Source organism: Schistocerca serialis, chromosome 4 (assembly GCF_023864345.2).
Source record: "Schistocerca serialis cubense isolate TAMUIC-IGC-003099 chromosome 4, iqSchSeri2.2, whole genome shotgun sequence".
NCBI lineage: Eukaryota > Metazoa > Arthropoda > Insecta > Orthoptera > Acrididae > Schistocerca > Schistocerca serialis.
In genome coordinates this window covers 702,897,810-702,919,762 of record NC_064641.1, presented here as the reverse complement: position 1 = coordinate 702,919,762, position 21,953 = coordinate 702,897,810, and the positions used below count along the sequence as shown (strand labels likewise).

General features: G+C 39.8%; 1 protein-coding gene across 1 annotated transcript in view; it reads left to right on the top strand.

Annotated features, from left to right (window-relative positions):
• Positions 1-21,953, top strand: part of LOC126473215 (VPS35 endosomal protein-sorting factor-like) — a 103,639-nt gene that overhangs the window by 19,291 nt on the left and 62,395 nt on the right. The window contains exons 2-5 of the mRNA XM_050100126.1: positions 7,357-7,453; positions 13,136-13,312; positions 15,379-15,532; positions 15,627-15,829. Coding sequence (XP_049956083.1) covers positions 7,357-7,453; positions 13,136-13,312; positions 15,379-15,532; positions 15,627-15,829 — 631 coding nt within the window. The remainder of the gene's footprint in view (positions 1-7,356; positions 7,454-13,135; positions 13,313-15,378; positions 15,533-15,626; positions 15,830-21,953) is intronic.

The following is a 21,953-nucleotide window of genomic DNA, read 5'->3' as shown; positions in this document are numbered from 1 at the left end:
TGTAACTTTCCCTTGAGGCTGCAGTACAGTAAAAAGTATGCTTTCATGGCTCTAGAAAACTGTGAACATCGCTTTGATGACATATGGTGTTACCTTAAACTTTTTTTTCATAAATAGTGCTGTGTTTTCCTATTCTATTGATGTGTACTTAGTCTTGCTCTCAAAACAATGAATACAAGCCAACTAACTTGTTGCATTTCAGGATAGCATATAATATCCTTCATATGGTAAATATGATGTCCTGGTTCCAGACATAGTCATTGCATGGAATCAGCTTGCATGGTGCCATCATGTACAAATTATTATTATTATTATTATTATTATTATTATTATTATTATTAGGTGATTTATGTGAACTACCCACAGCAGCTGCTGTAGTGTATATTGTTACCCTTGGGTCTTCTCAATTTATATCTGTGCCCCGATCCACATTTGTCTTTTTAGAACTCTCCATTTATCCACTCTTCAGAAAAATTCAGCATCCAATTTCAAACAAGCTGACATAGGTGGGAAATATGACTATTCACAAAAATCACACAGTGAGCACTGCTGAAGGGTTGCATACTCGTCTAGAGTGCTCCATCTCACACCTGCTGTCTTGCATTTCAAAACATAAGTTGTCATGTGTTGAATATTATCAGTTGCTAGCAAACTAATATACTGACTGACAAAAAAAGTGCAACACTTCAATTTCTTACAAAAACTGAAATTTATTTTAAATTTAGGACACTTTTATGATACTAATCCACTATCTTATGATGGAATATTGTGGCTCAGTCCCATCTAAGTGTTCAGCAATTAAAAAAAAGAAAGATGGTTATAAAAAAATTTAACAAATTTAGCCAGAGATGCACACTTCAAGGAAATTTTGAGTAAGCTCATAAAGGTCATGCATGTCTGTTTTGATGTTATACACTTCACACTTTACTTCACACACCTCAGAAACCTCTGTTCACATCTTCAAAAGGTGTACTGCCACTTCTTGCTTCACTGATAGCATTCAACCTTTCAGGCATGCTCCTAATTAAAGTGGTAATGTCCTGTTGATGAATCATATCCCATTCTTCCAAGAGGGCATTCTGTAAGTTCTGTAGGGCCTCTAGATAGTACTGATGGGCTCTGCTCCCCGGCCGGTCCTAAACATGCTCAATAGGATTCAAATCAGGGCTTCAAGCAGGCCGACCCATAGCATGAATCCCTGTTTCATCCACGAACTCTTGCACAAGTCTTGCAGCATGTAGGCGTGCATTGTCGTGCATTAGTGTAAAATCATCACCAATAAATGGAGCAAAATGCACAATGTGCTCCAGAAGGATTTCCTTCACGTACTGGTGTACAGTATGGCTCCGATGCTCCACAAAGACCAGATCCATCCTTGCAGCTGTATTGATTCCTGTCCACACCATTACAGAACCACTCAGAAAAAGCACCCTAGATGAGACTGTGCAAGGGGAATACCTTTCCTATCACCTTCTCCAGACTGTTTCTCTTCCATCAGGTGATCGGAGGCCAAATCGCGACTTGTGGGTGAACGACACTTGAGCCCATCGTACTGTCCAGCCAAGATGTTCCCTTGCGAAATGTAGTCGAACTGTGCAGTTCTCTCTGGAGAGCTCCAGACCTGTAGCAGGTCTTCTGAGCTGAAGATTGGCTTCTTCCAGTCTTCTTCAGATGGTTCTCTCACCAACATTGACCCCTCAGACCTTGTGGAGTCAATTTAGTGCTTCAGTAGCAGCGGTGTGATGGCTGCAGAAAATTTGAAATTGTAAGAATCAGCCATCTCTATCCAATGTTGTTCTTCTTGGGCCTGTTCCAGGTCTCTTTGCAAAGCCTCCAGTTTCCCTGTACCTTTATACAGTTCTGGAAATCATGGAAGGTGTAGTCCTCAACATTTCTCCAACATAATGCATGCTGCGGCCATCTTCCACCAAAGCAATAGCTTTCACAACTTGGTCAGGGCTTTTAACAGCATGTTTACTCCAGAAAGCTGATAACAATCACAGAAAGATCCTACAGACATACATGATTGAAAGGGGAAAAATTCAAGGTACAACAGCAAACACTACAAGAGCAGGAAAACATTATTCGCTCATATTCAATTATGTGTTTTCCAGGTTGTGCAGGAAACAATTGAGGCTAATGGAATAAACAATCAACACTTCATTGTTTGCTCACAAAGAAATGCCAATAACATATCCTGTCTCAAAAAATTTTTTTAAGTCCTTCACATTGATTAAATAGGAAATTACACAATGGTTCCTCATCATGTATTTGGTGTTGTGTTTTTCGTGCAGTCAGTTCAATATGACGTATTTCTGGTAGCCTGAGGTACTTCATCTGAAAAAGTGACATTCCTCATAAATATCTAGCACATATAATTCCTTATACAAGTACAAAGACTTAGAGAGGTTAGCTGGCACCCTAAAATCTAAAACTCTTCATAATGGCATCTCATAATGCCTGAGGAGAGAGAAGCAACTCAGTAGTTACCCGGCTACTTCAGTAATCCAAATCAACTGTAGTTAAAGTAATGTAATATATCAGGATAACATGTTAAGCTTTTGCAGCCTTAGTGGGAGCCTCAGAATGTTACAGAAGTACAGAAGAACTTGAAGCTAAACACTGGAATGTTAGAGAGCCTGCCTAAACCCTTAATTTCAACACATTTCCATTGACAGCTAGCTTATTAAGACTAATTTTATTCACTTCAAAGTAAGGGTTTACATTTATAGTACAATGTATGTTTCAACCATAAAAAGTGATGGCTCACAATTATTTATACATCAGTATAGTTACTGTACAAGCTACCATATGGTGTGTTCATGCAAAGCCCAAGTTACTTGTTGCACACATGGTAAGGCTGGTTGTAAAGTACACAGCAGTTCATCACTGCAGATAACTCAGGGACCCACTTAGTAGTTTGAAGCTGGTGGAGTACACTCTTTAGCGAAGAGAGAAAATAATAAATAAAATTATGTGGTGACTCAAGATGACCAAAGCTCCAAATCAATAATGTGAATGTCATGTATGAACTCTGTGGTAAACACTGTACAAGCTTTTATGTTGGTATGACTACCAACCAACCGTCTACCAAGTTGAATGGCCTTGCCTGACTGTTTTCAAGAACATAGTTGACCACCCAGTGGTACAACAGGCAGCTGAGCATAACACACTCAATTTCAGTGGCTGCTTCATAACATGAGCCTTCTGTATCCTCTCTTCCATCATCAGCTTTTTTGAACTGCACAGGTGAAAGTTATCCTTATAACACATTCTCCTCTTCTGAAATTGTTCTGTCCTCAAACTACAGTAACCTACTGTCCCAACATCCTCCATCCAACAGTTTCTGCCCTCTCTGTCCTATCACCTCCTCCCCATTGCCATCATCTCACCCTCATTGTGTGCTGCCTCTGCCAATGCACCCATCTCTCTTTGCCCTTCCCTGTTGTTCTTATTTTCCACTACCCGTTCCATACCCCTCCCCTGCTCCCATCCCCCTTCCCCACAGACTCCCAATGCTGTGCCTGGTGGCAGTCTTGTCATGTCTCCATCTAGTACCTGCACACTCGGTCAGATGGCATTCTTATCCCCCCCCCCCCCCCCCCCAACCTATACCCTGCTATCACTTCCCCTTACCCACTCCCTCCACATTGCTGCTTTCATTCAAGGCGACAATTGCATTCTGGTCTGAGCTGCCATAGACGGCGGTCATACGTGCGTCAGGTGTGCTTGCTTGTGCGAATGAAAGTGTGCAAGTTTCCTTTTCTGAAGAAGGCTTTCTTCAAGAGCTAATGTGTAACAGTTTTTTCCTTGTGTCTGTCTGCAACTCAACGAGTCATCTTTATGATGAGTGACAATCTAACTTTTCCCTATTTTGTTGGTATTCTGACCAGGAGTTTCTATTGTTTAAAGTTAAGGTAAAGTTGTCCTCAAGCTGATGGTTGGTTTGAGCACTTCAGCCCTTTACACAGCATTGTCCTGTTGTAGGTGATTTGCCCTTGTCTTCCTCTACCTTTCAACTGATGTTCCTGGTCTGGCCATTTATAGGGCCACCTTAGTATAATGTGGACTCTGAACCATGATGCAATGTGATATTTCTCACAAATCATCACCTGAGATGAAAGAAGTTCTTTGGCCACTTGGGATCAAACATTGGAACTTTATATCTATCATGCTTCACAGCTGTAAATTGTGTTCATTTTTTAGTTTCACGTATTGACTTCATCGCAGTCACTAAAATGCATGGAAAAATACAAAAACTTTTCATGTGAAGGGGATACAGGTTTACATACTTGTTCCCCACGTACTAATTTGGCGTTTTTCATGGTTTTCCCAAAATGCACATGCGTTTCCATGTGGTAGCAGCAGCAAATAGTTTTTGTATATTTGTAGTGCTTTTTAATTTCTATACTTGTTTTTGTATTTGCCAGAGCTCTGACATAGTAGTGTTTCAATTTCACTATTAGTGCCACTGTCAGCTGGCCATCATCTGACTATTCTCAGTTCTTTCTGAAGACTGGCAGACATGTTGGAGCCAGCTACTCTCACTCACAAAATCTCTGCACAGCAGTCAGTTGTCAATGACATTCTGAGGACTGATTGGGGCTCTATGATGTGCTGCCTGGTTAAGAGTCTAAACAAGAAGCTTTGTCAGTTCTGTGAGGGGATTTCTTAACCTACGCTACACAATGGAGACTTGTAAAGTTACGCTGGATATGTCAGAAACAGCCACTCAAGTCATGGAGTATGTTCAGGTTGGATTTGTGGGATTTTTCGATTACACAGAACTCCAAGACCTCCGAGTAGAAATGTAGTGTCATATAAAGCAATTATTCCAACAAGCTGGATCAAACATCTGGAGGGTTAGACTGTTAAAATATTTTTAACTGCCAGAAAAATTCCAAAGCTCACACTTCACCCAGAAAGTGGTTGTCCTCACATCATATTAGGAGCTAATAGTTAATTGAAACCTGAAGTAGAGATTAAGGAAAATTTTGGGCACACAAGAACCTGTTTTGGACGGTAGGTTAATGTCTCCAGGAGGAGAAGTGTGTATAGCAACAAGCAAAAACAATAAGTCTAGTGAAGTCCAAAATGAATCACACTGCAAACTAATATTGGTGAGAGTAACTGTGGTTGGTTCACTTAGATTAATAACTGAACCTTTTTACCAACCATAAGATTTAAATACACATCTGTTAGAGAGAAATTCCAACAGAGCCTAAACTCGATAGCACCAGATCCTAAGGAATTCTATTTAGATTTGACATTGGATACACTTCAGAATTGGCCCCTTTCATAGCTCATATTTGTCAATTCCTTTCCCATTGAATAGCCTGCATGACTGGATAAGAGTGTAGGTCATTCCTGTGTAGAAAAAGTATGTAAGATACAATGCACAGAATTACAGACCACTATCACTGATGTCCATTTGTTGCAAGATCCTAGAGCATATTCTACACTTAAACGTCATCACTTTCCTGGAAGAGTATGATCTTCTCACAGAGAATCATTGCAGATTCAGGAAAAACTGCTCATCTGAACCACAGCTTGCTTTTGTCATTTGCAACATTTTACAGACAGGAGATGCATCTGGACACTAGATTTATAAAAGGTGTCTTATACTGTACATCATCCACTAATACTATGGGGTATCCTCACAGATATCTGATTGGCTCAACAAATATTTGACTAACAGAAAGTACTATGTTAGGTTACATAGCGAGTGAACTAAAGATACAAAAGTAAATCAGTGGTCCACCAAGGAAATGAATGGGACAGTTAGTGTTCATAACATACATAAATAGTTTGTCAGATAGAATCAGCAGCACTGTAACATTGTTCATGAACAATTCTGTTGCCTAAAGGTGAGTTTTATTGTTGGGCAGTTAGGGTCAGTCATAAGAAATGCAGAAATACTTGTAAAAAATATCCACTTAACGTAATGAGTGGCAGCTCTCTTTAAATATACATGAACATAAGATAATGCCTGTAACAAAGAGAAGGGGCTCAACAGTATCTGATTACAAGATTAATTATGAACATCTTAAGCACATCACATCACATCACATCACATAAGTATTTAGGGCTAATAATAAGAAGCAATATGAACTGCAACTATGAGTTAAAATCACTATTAGGGGAGGCAAATGATATACATAGATTTGTTGGAAGGATTCAAGGAAAATGTAATACATTTATAGGGTGGGGCAAATAATAGCGGTCAAGAGAACAGAGTTCCAGGGTACAAAGAAATGCAGCAGAGGAAAGGATATATAGTTCTAACCTGACATTAGCATACGTTGAAAGTGGCTGTCATTTATCTCTTGGCACTTTTGGGCCTTAGTAAGCAAGTTGCTGAAGACAGATCAAAGCTGGACTGCTGAAATTGCTGCAGTCTTATCTGAAATGTTCAGCTGCAGTTCATGAAGACTTTGAGGGTTGTTGCAATACACCTTAAACTTGAGGGCTACCCACACAAAGTAATCACACACTGACAGAGCAGGTGACATGAGTGGCCAGCTAGGGCTGTAACCAGACTGACTTCCGTTAACATTCATGTCAGGCATGAAGATTGTGTAACTGCTTCAATTCTGCCAGTACCTCGTCTCCTACTTTCCAAACTTCACAGAAGTGAAGCTGTGAGGATGGGTCATGAGTTGTGCTTGGGTAGCTGAGACGGTAGAGCACTTGCACTCGAAAGGCGAAGGTCCCGAGCTCGAGTCTCAGTCTAGCACACAGTTTTAATCTGCCAGGAAGTTTGATGTAGTTCTTATGAAAGCCTGTTGAATAAATTTATAGAACCTGTATAAAAAAAGGTATGTGTGACCACTGTTGTTGTTGTTGTTGTTGTTGTTGTTGTTGTATGTCTTGCATAGGGATCAAGAGGATATGGCAAGAGATAAGAGTACATAAGGAGGCATATAAACAAACAGTTTCCCTTTGATCAGTATGCTAATGGAATAAGAAATGATATTGACAATATTGGTACAAAGCACCGTGCATTGTGCATTGCACTGTGGCTTGCAGAGTGTATATGTAGATGTAGATTGTTCCAGATGAATGACGTGGTGCATTCATACTTATTTTCTGTGGAAGACATTTCTCCCTTTGTTTTTCATTATTAAGATTTGGTAAACCAGTAAATTTTTATGCTGTAATTTTTTTATTATTGTTGTTGTTTTTGGTCTTGTTGTTTCCATTCTACAATTTCACAGTGCAGTGTTTGTTCTTGTTTTGATTTTTCTTTTCTTTTTATAAGTTGTGGATACCTTAGACGGTGGTATGTGACCTAGCGTCATTGACATAGATGCCAAATCGAATAAAAATTAAAATAGTTCATTACTTGTCTTGCAGGTCATCTCGACCACGTGACTATGCATCAGAATATCAAAAACTGCAAAGTAATTGGGAAGAAGTGACAGATCACCCTCTCAAACCTTTGGTTGTTACTGTGAGTGGATCAAATGTAATTTTTATACTCGTGGAAAGCATGTTCTTTATTTCTAGTCATTTGTCTGTTTCTGTTCAAATTGCTAGCTTTTATTCAGTATCGTATTGTATCTTCTAAGCTGCAGTACAAAGCCATGCAATATGTCAGACAGATAACAGTAGATGCAAAGCATATGCATTAGAGAATCTTTATTCAAGTAGATTATAATATAGAAATTGCTACAGTTAACATTCATTGTGTACTGGAACAAAAAGCAACAAACAACACAAATTAGTTAACTTATCGTTGTTGGGACTAAACAGCTATCTACTCTTGCAATGAATTAGAAGTATATAACAGTATTCTGACTAATTTGCAAAGTAAAAGCCCCCATACACAGGCAGATGAGTCCGTCAACCTGTCCACTGAGCAGGACTGCCCCCACCCATTCCCCTGTGTGTGTGTAAGCAGTGGGTTCTTGGTCGAGTCCATGGTCCAGGTACACTGTTTGACAGGCAGACCTTTATCTGTTTGCCCATCTGCTACCTGCAAGCCCACAATCCATCCATGCAGCAGGAAGAGTCCGCCAAGCAGTCGCCAATATCCACACACAGCTGAACAGGTTGGTAAGCAGATTGACCGACAGGTCAGTGGACCAGTCAGGCTGTGGATGGGTGCCTTAAGTCGCTGGTTATTAAGTTGATGCCTTTTCTTATAGAAATTTATTGAATATGGATGTTACTGTAGGCTACCGTTCTTCCAGGATGATAATGAAAAGATCAAACTCAGAAGTGAGAGTTTTTACTTTATTCTCATTTTCTGATATTACATGCAGCCATTATTAACTATAAATCCTATGAGACAGTATTTCTATGAAGTTATTCAAATAGAAATGGTAATTCTTTTTATATGTTTATTTATTAATCATTTACACAACTGAAACCTTCAGTTTTTCTCTACATGGCCCCCTGCATGCTACACACTTTTGCCAGCGATTTGGAAGCTTGAACATTCCTTGTTCATAAAAAGTTTAGAGGGCGCCACATCAACCAGTTCCACACATGATCCTTGATGTCATCATTGTTTTTGTATTCTTGCTCCCAAAGTGATTCTTTCATGGATGCAAAGAAAATATAGTTGGGGTCTTGGGGGCAGATCTGGACTCAAAGGAGGAAGGTTGAGCCAGTGCACATCCTTCAATTTTTTCCCTTATTGATTTTTCCCCATTTCAAATTCGCAGTGTGAGACTTAGCATTTTCATGGAGAAGTATGACATCTCTAATGCACATTTCTCATCTTTTGTTTTGGTAGGCGTCTTTTGCTGATGTTAACAACTGACAGTAGTAAGCTGCATTCATCATACATCAATTGGGTAGAAAATCATTAAGGAACATTCCTCTGTAGTCAAAAAAACACACCCACAAGAACTTTCCTGGCTGAGAGGTGGCTTTGGCATTCACTGGACAGGCTTCATCCTTTCTTTGCTACTCCTTACGTGCCATTTTGGATTATGGAGTGTAATGATAGACCCGTGTGTCATCACACATGATAATACACTTCAAAAAATCCTCCCCTTTTTGCTGGAATTGATTCAGAAGCCCCTCACAGATCAATAACCTGACCTGTTTTGGCTGTTCCATTAAGAACTTCGGAACCCACTGATCACTAATTTTTCTAAAGCCAAGCTGTTCAGTATGAATGGTATGAACACTCTCAGTGCTGGTACCCGCTTCTGCTGCAATTTCTCCAACAGTGCACCAGTGACCAGATTCAGAAAGCTCTTGGATGGCTGAGATGTAAAACGTGACCTTGTGTATCAAGCATGGCCTTCATTTTCTACCCTTTCTCAGCCACTCGTAAATTGTCTGGCCAAGTAAACAATTGGTTCTGGGACAATGTAGCATCCTCAAAATGTGCCTTCAAACAAGTTAAAATAGCAAAGGGGTTGATCCCCTCCCCAGTTTCACAGGTTAAAAACTTTATGATAAACTGTTGCACAGCAGACAAAGCAATTTCTTGCTCACTCATGGCTGTAGTGACACCAAAACAGAGACTAGCAGCAGATGAAGCTGTTGCCCTCTCCCTAACACACCAACCTTCAAATCTCCATGCCACCATCCTGCTCAGACTTGCTCGTGCAGTACATTGCCCAAATTACTCTTTCTATTTGAATCATCCTCATATATGGAGATGAGTTTTAGCATTTTGCTGCAGCAGGTGATGTTTATGCTTAAGTTATATGTATTTTCACTGGAAAGGCAATATTGTCAGATGCCACGTGAGTTATGTATGGAATATGAGAACAAGCTTATAATTGAAAGCTTACAGTTAATAATTAAATCCCATTTGTAATTTAAACACAGTTTAAGGAGATGGAGCAAAACTGCCTACATAGTGGAAAAAGGATCTCTATTTACACATAATCCAATTTTCATTAATCATACAAATTTTTACTTAAGGAGAAAACCCAATAATCTTCTAGAACTCATCAATACTAAGTGATAAATAATGGCAGGGAGTTGCAATCCAACCTGGAATATGTGTATTTCCAGGCAGAGATTCTTAACTACTCATACTAAATAACACAAAGATTGCAGCATTGCTTCTCTGTAACCAAGGGCAAGATATTTCAGAGACTTTTTCAGATGCAGCCGTAGCTTCCTGTCTGTGTTGAAAGAGCAAAGATACTTGAGCATTATTGTGGACTGATCTTGTAATCACGTCCAGACACTGAGACATTCAAATGTAGTTCCTTTCACCAAGGCTTTACAATCACCAGGCAAAATCCTCATTATCAGCTGCTGCTTTGGACTACAAGTGAGCTCAATGTCAAGGCTGTGGCTTTTGTCTCTCCACTGACATCTCATTGATGTTGGTTCATAATCCACAACTTTGCTGCATATTGAATCTTGTGCTGTAGGGTGGAATGATAAAGTAGTGCTTTAGGAATTTTTATAAAATCCTGACTTACGGGTCAGTGTTTGGCATTATAACATGCCTGTCCTTATCCTGGGAGTACAAAGTCTGTGTGTGTCCAGCTATCGTTCTTCAATGTTTTATTAGTTTTTTATATTATACTTTCTGACTTGTTCCATACCCACAAGAATCATCTCATTTTTGTGTCTATGGAACGAAAATGGAATCTAGTCTAATCTACATTTCAGTGTGATTGTTAAGAGACATTAGATGCTTTTCAAATCTTCTTAAAATGTCATTGCCATCTGTGTGGTAAATGCATGTAATCCATGTGTAATGTTGGCACAGGATGTCAGTAAAAAGTGTCTGGAACATTACATAGATAACAGCTTTTAAGTTTTAATTCATAGAGGCCACCATATGTTAGACGAGAATCTTTTTCTCTGAATGGTTACATTCTGGCACACTGACTGTAATTGGTTGGATTAAAATATCCCTTTGTTTTGCATTCATTGCTGCATAGTTTCAGCTGTATGGTCATTTTCAAGTAACTATATACACTCCTGGAAATGGAAAAATGAACACATTGACACCGGTGTGTCAGACCCACCATACTGGCTCCGGACACTGCGAGAGGGCTGTACAAGCAATGATCACACGCACGGTACAGCGGACACACCAGGAACCGTGGTGTTGGCCGTCGAACGGCGCTAGCTGCGCAGCATTTGTGCACCGCCGCCGTCAGTGTCAGCCAGTTTGCCGTGGCATATGGAGCTCCATCGCAGTCTTTAACACTGGTAGCATGCCGCGACAGCGTGGACGTGAACCGTATGTGCAGTTGACGGACTTTGAGCGAGGGCGTATAGTGGGCATGCGGGAGGCCGGGTGGACGTACCGCCGAATTGCTCAACACGTGGGGCGTGAGGTCTCCACAGTACATCGATGTTGTCGCCAGTGGTCGGCGGAAGGTGCACGTGCCCGTCGACCTGGGACCGGACCGCAGTGACGCACGGATGCACGCCAAGACCGTAGAATCCTACGTAGTGCCGTAGGGGACCTCACCGCCACTTCCCAGCAAATTAGGGACACTGTTGCTCCTGGGGTATCGGCGAGGACCATTCGCAACCGTCTCCATGAAGCTGGGCTGCGGTCCCGCACACCGTTAGGCCGTCTTCCGCTCACGCCCCAACATCGTGCAGCCCGCCTCCAGTGGTGTCACGACAGGCGTGAATGGAGGGACGAATGGAGACGTGTCGTCTTCAGCGATGAGAGTCGCTTCTGCCTTGGTGCCAATGATGGTCGTATGCGTGTTTGGCGCCGTGCAGGTGAGCGCCACAATCAGGACTGCATACGACCGAGGCACACAGGGCCAACACCCGGCATCATGGTGTGGGGAGCGATCTCCTACACTGGCCGTACACCACTGGTGATCGTCGAGGGGACACTGAATAGTGCACGGTACATCCAAACCGTCATCGAACCCATCGTTCTACCATTCCTAGACCGGCAAGGGAACTTGCTGTTCCAACAGGACAATGCACGTCCGCATGTATCCCGTGCCACCCAACGTGCTCTAGAAGGTGTAAGTCAACTACCCTGGCCAGAAAGATCTCCGGATCTGTCCCCCATTGAGCATGTTTGGGACTGGGTGAAGCGTCGTCTCACGCGGTCTGCACGTCCAGCACGAACGCTGGTCCAACTGAGGCGCCAGGTGGAAATGGCATGGCAAGCCGTTCCACAGGACTACATCCAGCATCTCTACGATCGTCTCCATGGGAGAATAGCAGCCTGCATTGCTGCGAAAGGTGGATATACACTGTACTAGTGCCGACATTGTGCATGCTCTGTTGCCTGTGTCTATGTGCCTGTGGTTCTGTCAGTGTGATCATGTGATGTATCTGACCCCAGGAATGTGTCAATAAAGTTTCCCCTTCCTGGGACAATGAATTCGCAGTGTTCTTATTTCAATTTCCAGGAGTGTAGTAATATAACCCATCAAGCTGATATCAGCTTGCAGTTGCAGCCTTCATGATGTCACATAAAGTTAAGGAACTTAAGGGCAGACTTTGTAGTTAAGTGTTTCTTGAACAGCAGTGACATAGTGTTCTGCTGTCAAATATGTCCATTACATGGGTTGTACTGTACAGGTGCTAGAGGAGGGTGAGGGAGAAACACTCCCTCTCTAACAGAAAGAAGAATCAAGTTTGATTATTGGATAGTAATTGCTAGTTTCTTATGGATCTGTCTGCTACATGTAATTGTTTTTGACTGTGTGGTTTTTGATTTTCTCTGTCATGATTATCAAAAATAGACCTCTCATGCACAAAAAAGAAACGTAACCTACAAATGACAATGGCATTCATCCCTGCCATGAATATTCCATTGGGACCTCATACACTGATGTCCATATTTTAGACAGTTTTTTAAGATTCTGAAATCCTTTACATTTCATTTTATGAATTGAGAGGGTATAAATAACGCATTTTATTTCTGTACTTTCATGCAAAGGTGCATGGTCAGAGTCGTTTTTACACGATATTATTGGAAATCCCATTATAAAAACATCACCCACCACAGTACTTCTGTTTTTTATGCAATTCTTTTGAAGGACGAGAGTGAATGAAAGGAAAGATGTTTGTTGTTATTGCTCCTTCTAGACTGATTCCTTGTTTTTCTGTCTTGTGCATATTACATTTTAACTGTAATTATGACTTGTGTAATATGTACACATCACTGACTGTTTTTTTTTTTAGCTTTCAGTTACATTTATTGTTTGTTTGTGTCTAGATGACCGAGAGTCGTATAGCCCGTCGGACTCTGGGCGGTAGCACAGCAAGCAGCACAGGATCTTCAACACCAACGCCTACACAGGATCCTCTGGGAGTTGCCTTGGATGGCAGTGATCCCCTCAGCCAGTTTGCTAAGCAAGAGATGGATCCCTTATCGAAAATGGCAGCAGACATGGTATGTAAGGGCTGTCCAACAACCCTTCACCTATTGTACAATAACTGATTTAAATTTTTCTAAGTAACATAATACTACCTTAAATGGCAACCTGAATCACTCATTAGTTAAGAGTTTCAGACACTATTTAAACTGTTTAAGAAGGATATATTTTGTAATGCATTTTTCTATTTTAATTTTTGTTTTTGTCCCCTGAAGATGTGGGAATCAATGTCAATGAATTCATAAAGAGACTTATCATCACATAAGATGGTCTGTTTTTGAATGTAAAAAGGCTGTAAAATGTGGGCCGGCCACTGTGGCTGAGTGGTTCTAGGTGCTTCAGTCTGGAACCGCGCTGCTGCTACAGTCGCAGGTTCAAATCCTGCCTCGGGCATGGATGTGTGTGATGTCCTTAGGTTAGTTAGGTTTAAATAGTTCGAAATCTAGGGGACTGATGACCTCAGATGTTAAGTCTCATAGTGCTTAGAGCCATTTGAACCATTTGTAAAATGTGATACAGTAGTTAGAACATTAGTTACATTGTGGAAGAGAGAGAGATTTAAATCCTGTAATTTCAGCTGAATGCCTTCGACATCACCACACCTGATATTTTTTCTATCCTTGTTCCATATCTAATGATCTCGGCAATGAAACATTAAATGCTAAGCTACATTATTTCCTTTCTAAATAATAGATAATTAACATTATTTCAATGCTGGAGGTAAGTATAAACCACTTAATCATCAAAAAGAACCTTATTCGCAAATTTACCATCATCAAATAGATGACCTCTCAGTAAATTCTGAGATTGTAGGCATATCAGGACATGAAGGAGCAGTTAACCCCAGTAGTTGATTGCACTAATTCACAGTTCACAGAGCTCCACATACCATTTTAAAAACTATGGTCTGCTATTACATGCTTCTTGAGCAAGTGTCAGAACATTAAAATTGATGAAAAAATTTGGTTGAACTCATTTTGTTATTAAGGGGATGGTAATGACCAACTCTTTTTCAAATTTTTATGGTGTAATGTTGATAAATAAGAAACTCTGTTAATGAATAAATATTAAAAAAAGATCTTACTATGTGACATCACAGTGATATGTACACGGAAGAGCTGTCAGAAATGCTAACTTTCAGATTCAGATTCTTCTGATTAGCAAAAGAGAGGGAAGGGCTGTTCTTGCAGGTGTGCCTTCTTCTCCTTAAAATTAAGGCCAAGTTTGTGATGTTCCCTTGTGAATGGACCAAATATTTCAAGAGCTTCCATAAATCATTCTCGATTTTAGGAGACAAAAAAGGATCAGCGAAGTTATTCAGGAGGCACATGATAAAATGTTATTATATCCTGTGCTTGCTGAAAGAAATAGAGTGTTTGTAAATAGTAGGTATACGCAAATTGTGGTAGATTAAATTTGAAGTCATTGAGATACCCGTAATTGTTCTAAGCTTGTTTGGTATCAGGGAGATTTTCATATTGTGTGTAAAATAAAGATTCCAGTGGAAGAAGACAAGTCTTTAACATTGTTGATTTAATTAAAAGAAGGTGTCAAGCCTAAGTGAACCGACATCAGCATAATATAGTTTTATTATTTTTTATTTTATTTTTGTCAGCTTCAACATCTCACTTGATTTGAGTAGTAAGTACTGGTACTGATACAGGTACATTTACAATTTCACAAAAAATAATATTCAGCAATAAATAATTATATTTTAAAATACAGAAGTGAAGGTAAGAAGAGAAAGAATAACTTATTAGCAGTTGCTGAAACTGATGCAGCCAGAGTAGAACCAACAGTAACATGAATAAAAGGAATCATTTTACAGAAGGTAGAAATTGAAGATGTTTTTATTTTTATTTTTTTTTGCTTGTACCCTTACCATCTCTATCACTTCTACATACTCTGTCAACTAGCAATTAGGGATTCTTTTTCAGTTCCATAATATAATATAATTTAGCCTGATTCGTGAAAACACATTTACTTGTTTTTAGGCAGGTAATATTTTATAAATTGTTTCTCTCATGTGTAAGAAGAAATGAATTCGCCTCAGATAATTGTAAAATTATTATTTAATGTTCAGTGGGAAATTAAACCATCAGGACAGAAAAAGGCAAAGGATGCTCCTCAGGATAATATAGAGCCATGGTCTTCTCGGAAATCAGCCATTTTGAGTAAATTTACTACATCAGAAAAACTGTCAATTATGACAAGCTTTTTATCTGGTGGAGAGAAAGGTATTGTAAATCTTAGTCAAACATATTATTAATGTAGCTCTCAAAAATTAATTTGTAATCAGTGAATTTGACAGCAGTTAATTTTATTTTGCAGTTGTTGTAAAAGCACAAAGTTCTGTTGTGGACAAGGTTAAGAACAGGCTTGAACAGCTTGATGACTTTGAAGAAGGATCTGTTAGGCAAATGCTGGATCTGTCTCAGCATGAGTATACTAATCGCATAGAGCAGCTCAATCAAGAACTGGTACAGGCATGGCACACTGACCAACGTGTAAAGGCACTCAAAATTGCAATTCAGGTAGGTGGGAGAAACTTATGATTATCTGATGCCTAAATAGTAAAACTGCTGATTATTGCACAGAAGTTGAGAGAATATGTACTTAATTTTGAACTGCATTAGTAGGTTATAAGTACAGCAATATCAGAAAATTATTATGCCATCCCTCTGAATGTCACAGACCAGAAGTTATAACAATATAGAATTGAAAAAGTGAGTAAGGCTGGTCACAAAACACATGGCTAGATTCATTTATGGAAGAACATTATTGACAGGAATAAGAAGATAATTTGAAACTGACTAATAGTATGTTTTGCATGAATGCAAAGTTGTGGTGTGGAATCTTTTATATAAATTCTTGGTGTTTGTTCTTTTGGACATGTGTGTTTCATTCCTTCTGTATGGTACAGTTCAGTTTCGGCAGAGTGACATGTTCATTAAGATTACTTGTTTTAAAAGAGTAAAAAGAGATATCACTCCAAAGATGGATCTGCAACATTCTTCCACTGCAGAGCATGTTAATAACAATAATTAGAGCTGTGCATTTACCATTCCCTAGTGTACACTTAAAAAGGCTACAACTGGACAATTTACGTAATTGGCAGAAGGTTTGCTGCCTTGCTAAAAGCTGATGTCTCTCTCATTGCACTATTGAGCTGCTATTTCTTTGATGCCACTTATTTAACAAAAATGTGATCTTACACACTAGTGTTGAAGCATAACAGTTATTATATGACTGGAACAATGAAGACAGCCACTTAAGATACATGGACTGCCCCAAGCCTGAAGGGTTAACATTATGCAGATGGTAGAGGATCATAAAGTAGTTTAAAATATATAGACCTATTATTTTTTTATTTACATAAAGAAACACCATACAGTAACAGCTTAAGCTGTTAATGTCTATTCAGACTGATCACTGCTAATTTCCATGACTGTGTTACAGTGATGCACTAAATTTTGCTGTTGTCTGTTGCACAAGGAGACACAGCCCCCTGTTGCCCTCCAGTTTCTGCTGCTGTTTCATACACAAATGACTTTATGAAACCCCAAAGGAAAAATTGTAATAATGCAGTCCAGAAGTTATAAGAATATAGAATAAATAGCATGTAAACCATTCACTGAATTTAAAGGTTGAGTAAGGTTGGTCACAAAATACATGGCCAGTTTCATTGATGAGAAAACATTATTGACAGTAACAAGAAGCTAATTTAAAGGTGACTTGTTATTTGTTATGATTAAATGTAAAGTTATAGTTTGGAAGGAAAGTGTGTAAAGCTATAAACTGTTTGATTCTTCGTAACCAGTTTAGTTGAGTGTAGGCAGATTGACATATTCATTATGACTACTTGTTGATGCCGTCAAGAGGGAAAAGAGTAAAAACATACATGATTGCAACCATGGATCTGCAACATTCTCCTTCTTCAGAGCATCTTAAGAACAAGATTGAAATTGTGCATTTACCATTCTCTAGAGTATGATTAAAAAGGCTCCAACTGGACAATTTACGTAATTGGTAGAATGGTTGCTGGTCTGCAAAAAGCTAATGCCTTTCTCATTACACTACTGAGCTGCTGTTTCTTTGCTACCACTTATTTAATGACAATATGATTTTACGCACCAGTACTGAAGTGTAACAGTTATTACGTGACTAAGACTGTCCCAAGCCTTAAGGGTTAACATTTTGCAGATGATAGAGGATCATAAAATTGTTGAAAATGTATAGGCTAATTAATTTTTTTATTTAGATAAACAAATTGTCCAGTAACAGCTTAAGCTGGTAATGTCTATTCAAACTGATGTGCCAGTCTCCATGACAGCGTTACAATGATACACTAATTTTTTCTATTGTCTGTTGCACAATGAGACACTGCAAAACTGTTCCCCTCCAGTTTCTATTGCAGTATTATACACAAATGACTACATAAATCCCAAAAGAAAAAGAAAAAAGTCCATGTGAACAAGACTCAATAAAATCTCTTCAAATTCTTCTGTACAGATTATTCTTTGTCAAGAATCAGTTCTCTGTGTACTGAATAACCCTCATGCATTTACATCTGTGGCGATAAATTAGGAAGATACCTACATCAAAAGTTTTCTCTGTACATTCATTCACCTTTCTGTCTCAACACCCTGCTGCATCAAACATTAAATCCATTTCTGCAAGTTCCTGTAATGTGTTATGCTTTAGTCAAGATTTCTGTAATTTCAGAATGGCTTTGATCCTGTGAGAACTTTCTGATATAACATTTCATATATGGGACAATGATTTTCCTAAATTACTCCATCTGAATCTGAGTTTATTCATTTGGTAAAGCCGTGGACATCTCCTTCCTTTATACGTGTTGAAACTAAATTAGTATGCAGTCTCTAATGATCATTATCACCATTGTTGTCATCTTGATTTGTAACCATAAACAGGAAAACATTTATAACTTAAAATATCAAGATAAATACATTAATTTAGTGTGCACACTTAAACTTACTTGTTTATGAAAGAGGATCCAATCAGAGGAGTGTTGTCAAGAAAGCAAGCCATATATGTGAATGTAGATTTTCCCATTGTATTCTGTTGATGGAATCTTCATGGTCTCCCATTCAGGGGGTTGTGTTTTAATTTCATGATGCTTCAATGAGTTTCACTCTCATCGTCTTCTGGCAAAGTGCCGAGATTGTACAGGTGCCCTACATATATTCCTGAGTGGTAGCTGTCTCTCCCCACCACTTCCCCCATGTGCAGGGCACAGAGTGTCATTTGACTCTCAGTCCATTTAGTCTGGCCCAGAGTCATGAAATGTCAACTGCTGGTTGCATTCTTGGTGTGTAGCTGCTAGTGCAGGAGTCCATGCCAAACTTAGCTGGTAGCCCTCATCCCTGTTGACAAGATTGTTATGCAGCCTTATCTCAATTGATTCTTTGGTGATGCCCTCCCAAAAGCCAATAACTCAGCACAACATTTTTGTTTTCTCAAATTTGAACGTATATCCCTTGTGGAGCCTATGTTCTGCCACTGCTGATTCCCATGTAGCATTGTGAGATGCAGCGCTGTGTTTTTCCAGTGCACCAGCAGCCACATTCGCAAGGTATGCTGTATACACCGGGTATTTGCTGTTGTAATTTGTCCTGTACCTAATCAAGCATATCATTCACTTTTGTGGTGGTCAAAAGATGGTCTTGATGTTTTTTCTGACATTACTTACAATTATCACTGGGGGTAGGCCTAACACAGGGGATACAGATGAGTTTCGTTTCTTCATTCTATACCTGACGACTCTAGTACACAGGGCACATGTCATTAGTGACAAAGATAGCCTCCCAGCTGATTTTTGTGAATGTTTCTCATCGAGAAAACAGTGGTGTAGCTGAAATATTTTAAGCAGCTGAAGTTTGTGGAGTCACAATACCTGCTTCATTTACTGTCATGGTATAAATGGTCTGAAGATATTCATGATGATTATATTCCGACCAAAACTGGTAAACATTCCAAATAAATATTTTATTGTGATCAAGACTGTTTTTATTCTATTGTTAGAAATGTGTTTCACTAAAATGGGTGCAGTGAAGCACAGATTAGATATGCACTGGAGAAAACAAATGACACAACAAGAAGAGTGAGAGAAAGAGGGAGAGAGACTCACTTTTATCCCCTATGTTGGGCCACCACCTGCTAAAATTGTGAGATTCCTCATAAAAAAACAAGATTGGGGCCACCTGTTGACCCCAAGAAAAAAAAGAAGATATGCTTGGCTTGGTAAAGGACAAACTACAACTGCAAATACCCAGTACATACAGGGTATTCAGAAATTCTTTATAGATGGGAGTGAGTACATAATACTTTCTGTTCTGTGATGTTTTCAGTTGAGATAAGTAATGCGTACACGTCTGCTGAGGGAAAGAGAAAGTCTTGGAGTTGCTTGTCCTGGTATGCAATAGGGTAGACAGAATAATGTGTACTATGTCAGATGGTTACCTGATGTCACTTTACATCTGCCTTGCTGTAGGGGCCGGCCGAAGTGGCCGTGCGGTTAAAGGCGCTGCAGTCTGGAACCGCAAGACCGCTACGGTCGCAGGTTCGAATCCTGCCTCGGGCATGGATGTTTGTGATGTCCTTAGGTTAGTTAGGTTTAACTAGTTCTAAGTTCTAGGGGACTAATGACCTCAGCAGTTGAGTCCCATAGTGCTCAGAGCCATTTGAACCTTGCTGTAGGACCTATTCAATGCCTGTTTACCTCCAATAAACTAAACACGGTTTGGTACATGTTCTCTGTTATATCAAAAACATTTTCCACAACATAGCATGCCATTGCACAAACTTTTGCTCAAGTTACGCTGTGGCTCCGAGGAACAGGTACCTTCACCATGAGAAGGAAGGACCATGGTGCTCCACGGCAATGCTGCATGCTCGAATTTGAAGTATATGTACTACATTGCGTTGAAGGGAACCCATCAATGAATACACGCACAATTGCACATGCGGTGGGTGTTAGCCATCTGGAATGTTCTGCATGAGCAACAATTACATCTGTACGACTTAAAAAGGTGTAGGCTTAGGTCAAACTGATTTTCCACAATGCATTGCCTGCTGCATGTGGTTCCTGCACTGCTGCATTGACACACCCCAGTTTCCACATCAAGTTCTAGTCACAGATGGATGCAAATCCGCTAGGGACTGTTTTCTAAATTTGTGAAACAGACAGGAAAGATGAAAACCCTTGTGCCATGCATGTTCAGGAATTTCATCGCCAGTTTGGTATTAACAAATTGAACCCATTCTTGGAAGCTGTGCTATTGATTGTCCATCAGGAAATGTGGTTTCAGCATGACAGTGCACCACCTCACTTCTCACTTGCGGTTTGGAGATATTTCAACAGACGATATGGTGAAGGATGGACAGGCTGATGTGGTCCAGCCGCAATTTCCAGATTTAACTCCTACAGGACTACTTCTTGTGGGATTGTATGCAAAGTTAAATTACAAGACACCTGTAGAAACTGAGGAAGATCTGCTGGCATGAGTTCTGGCCACTGCACTAGAAGCTATAGAATCACTAGATGAAATGGAGAGTGTATACCAGAACATGTGTCATAAATACAGTGTCTATAACAGCGATGGTGGGTGCCACATTTAGCCACTATTGTAATGCATCAGTACTGTTCTCTACATACAGTATGCAGGGTCCTTTTTTTGTTTTGGAATAATGTAAACACGCAACGTTTAAATGTTTAAGCAAACAAATCTGCCTGAGTGATAAAGGGAGGTTTCATTATGTTTCCTTTCAAATTCTTACCTAACAATTGTACTGCGTCACGCCTAATTCAGTTCCTCAATCGGAAGTGGATAAAATAATCATATGAATTGAAACAATTGTAGAACGAAAACAGTATGTTTCCAGATGTGGGTTCCTATTCAAAATATTGTGTTCTCACTCCCCAGTATAAGTGCTAGAAGTTGGCAACAGGAATTTCCAAACACCTGGTGTAGTACCTTGTGAGTGTGGCCACAAGTACATTTGGTAAACACAGTGCTGCATGGAACATATTACATGGTTACATGTGGGGCATAAAGATAAATCTCCAGTGGCAGAACTCTTCCTCAATGAGGGATATACATTTTAATTTGAGAAAACAAAAGCAATGTGCTGAGCTCGTGGCTTTTGGTGAAGCATCATCAAAGAATCAGTTGTCTTGAGGTAAGTCTGCATGACAAACTCATCAACAGGGGCAAGAGGTACCAGATTAGTTTGGAATGGAACCCGGCACTAACAGCTGTGTGCCAAGAACGCACCCAGCAGTTGACACTTTGCAGCTCTGGGCAAGACTGAATGCACTGAGAATCAAATTACAGTCTGTGCTTCTCACCACACTCTGTTCCAGGGGGGATGGTTGGGGAGAGACAGCCACTGCTCATATGGGTTGACCGCAAAATCTCAACACTTCACCAGAAGATCATGAGAGGGGGACATATTGAAATGTCACAGAATTTCAATGCAGCCACCTGGATGGAAGCCTGGGAAGATTTTGTTAAAGCAAGCCCTGCCCAGTGCACTCAACCTACTTACGTTTTGCACTTTGTACCATGTGACTACGAAGATGGAAGGCACACTTGGAAGTAACCAATGAAAACATATGTCATGTAATTGTGCGCT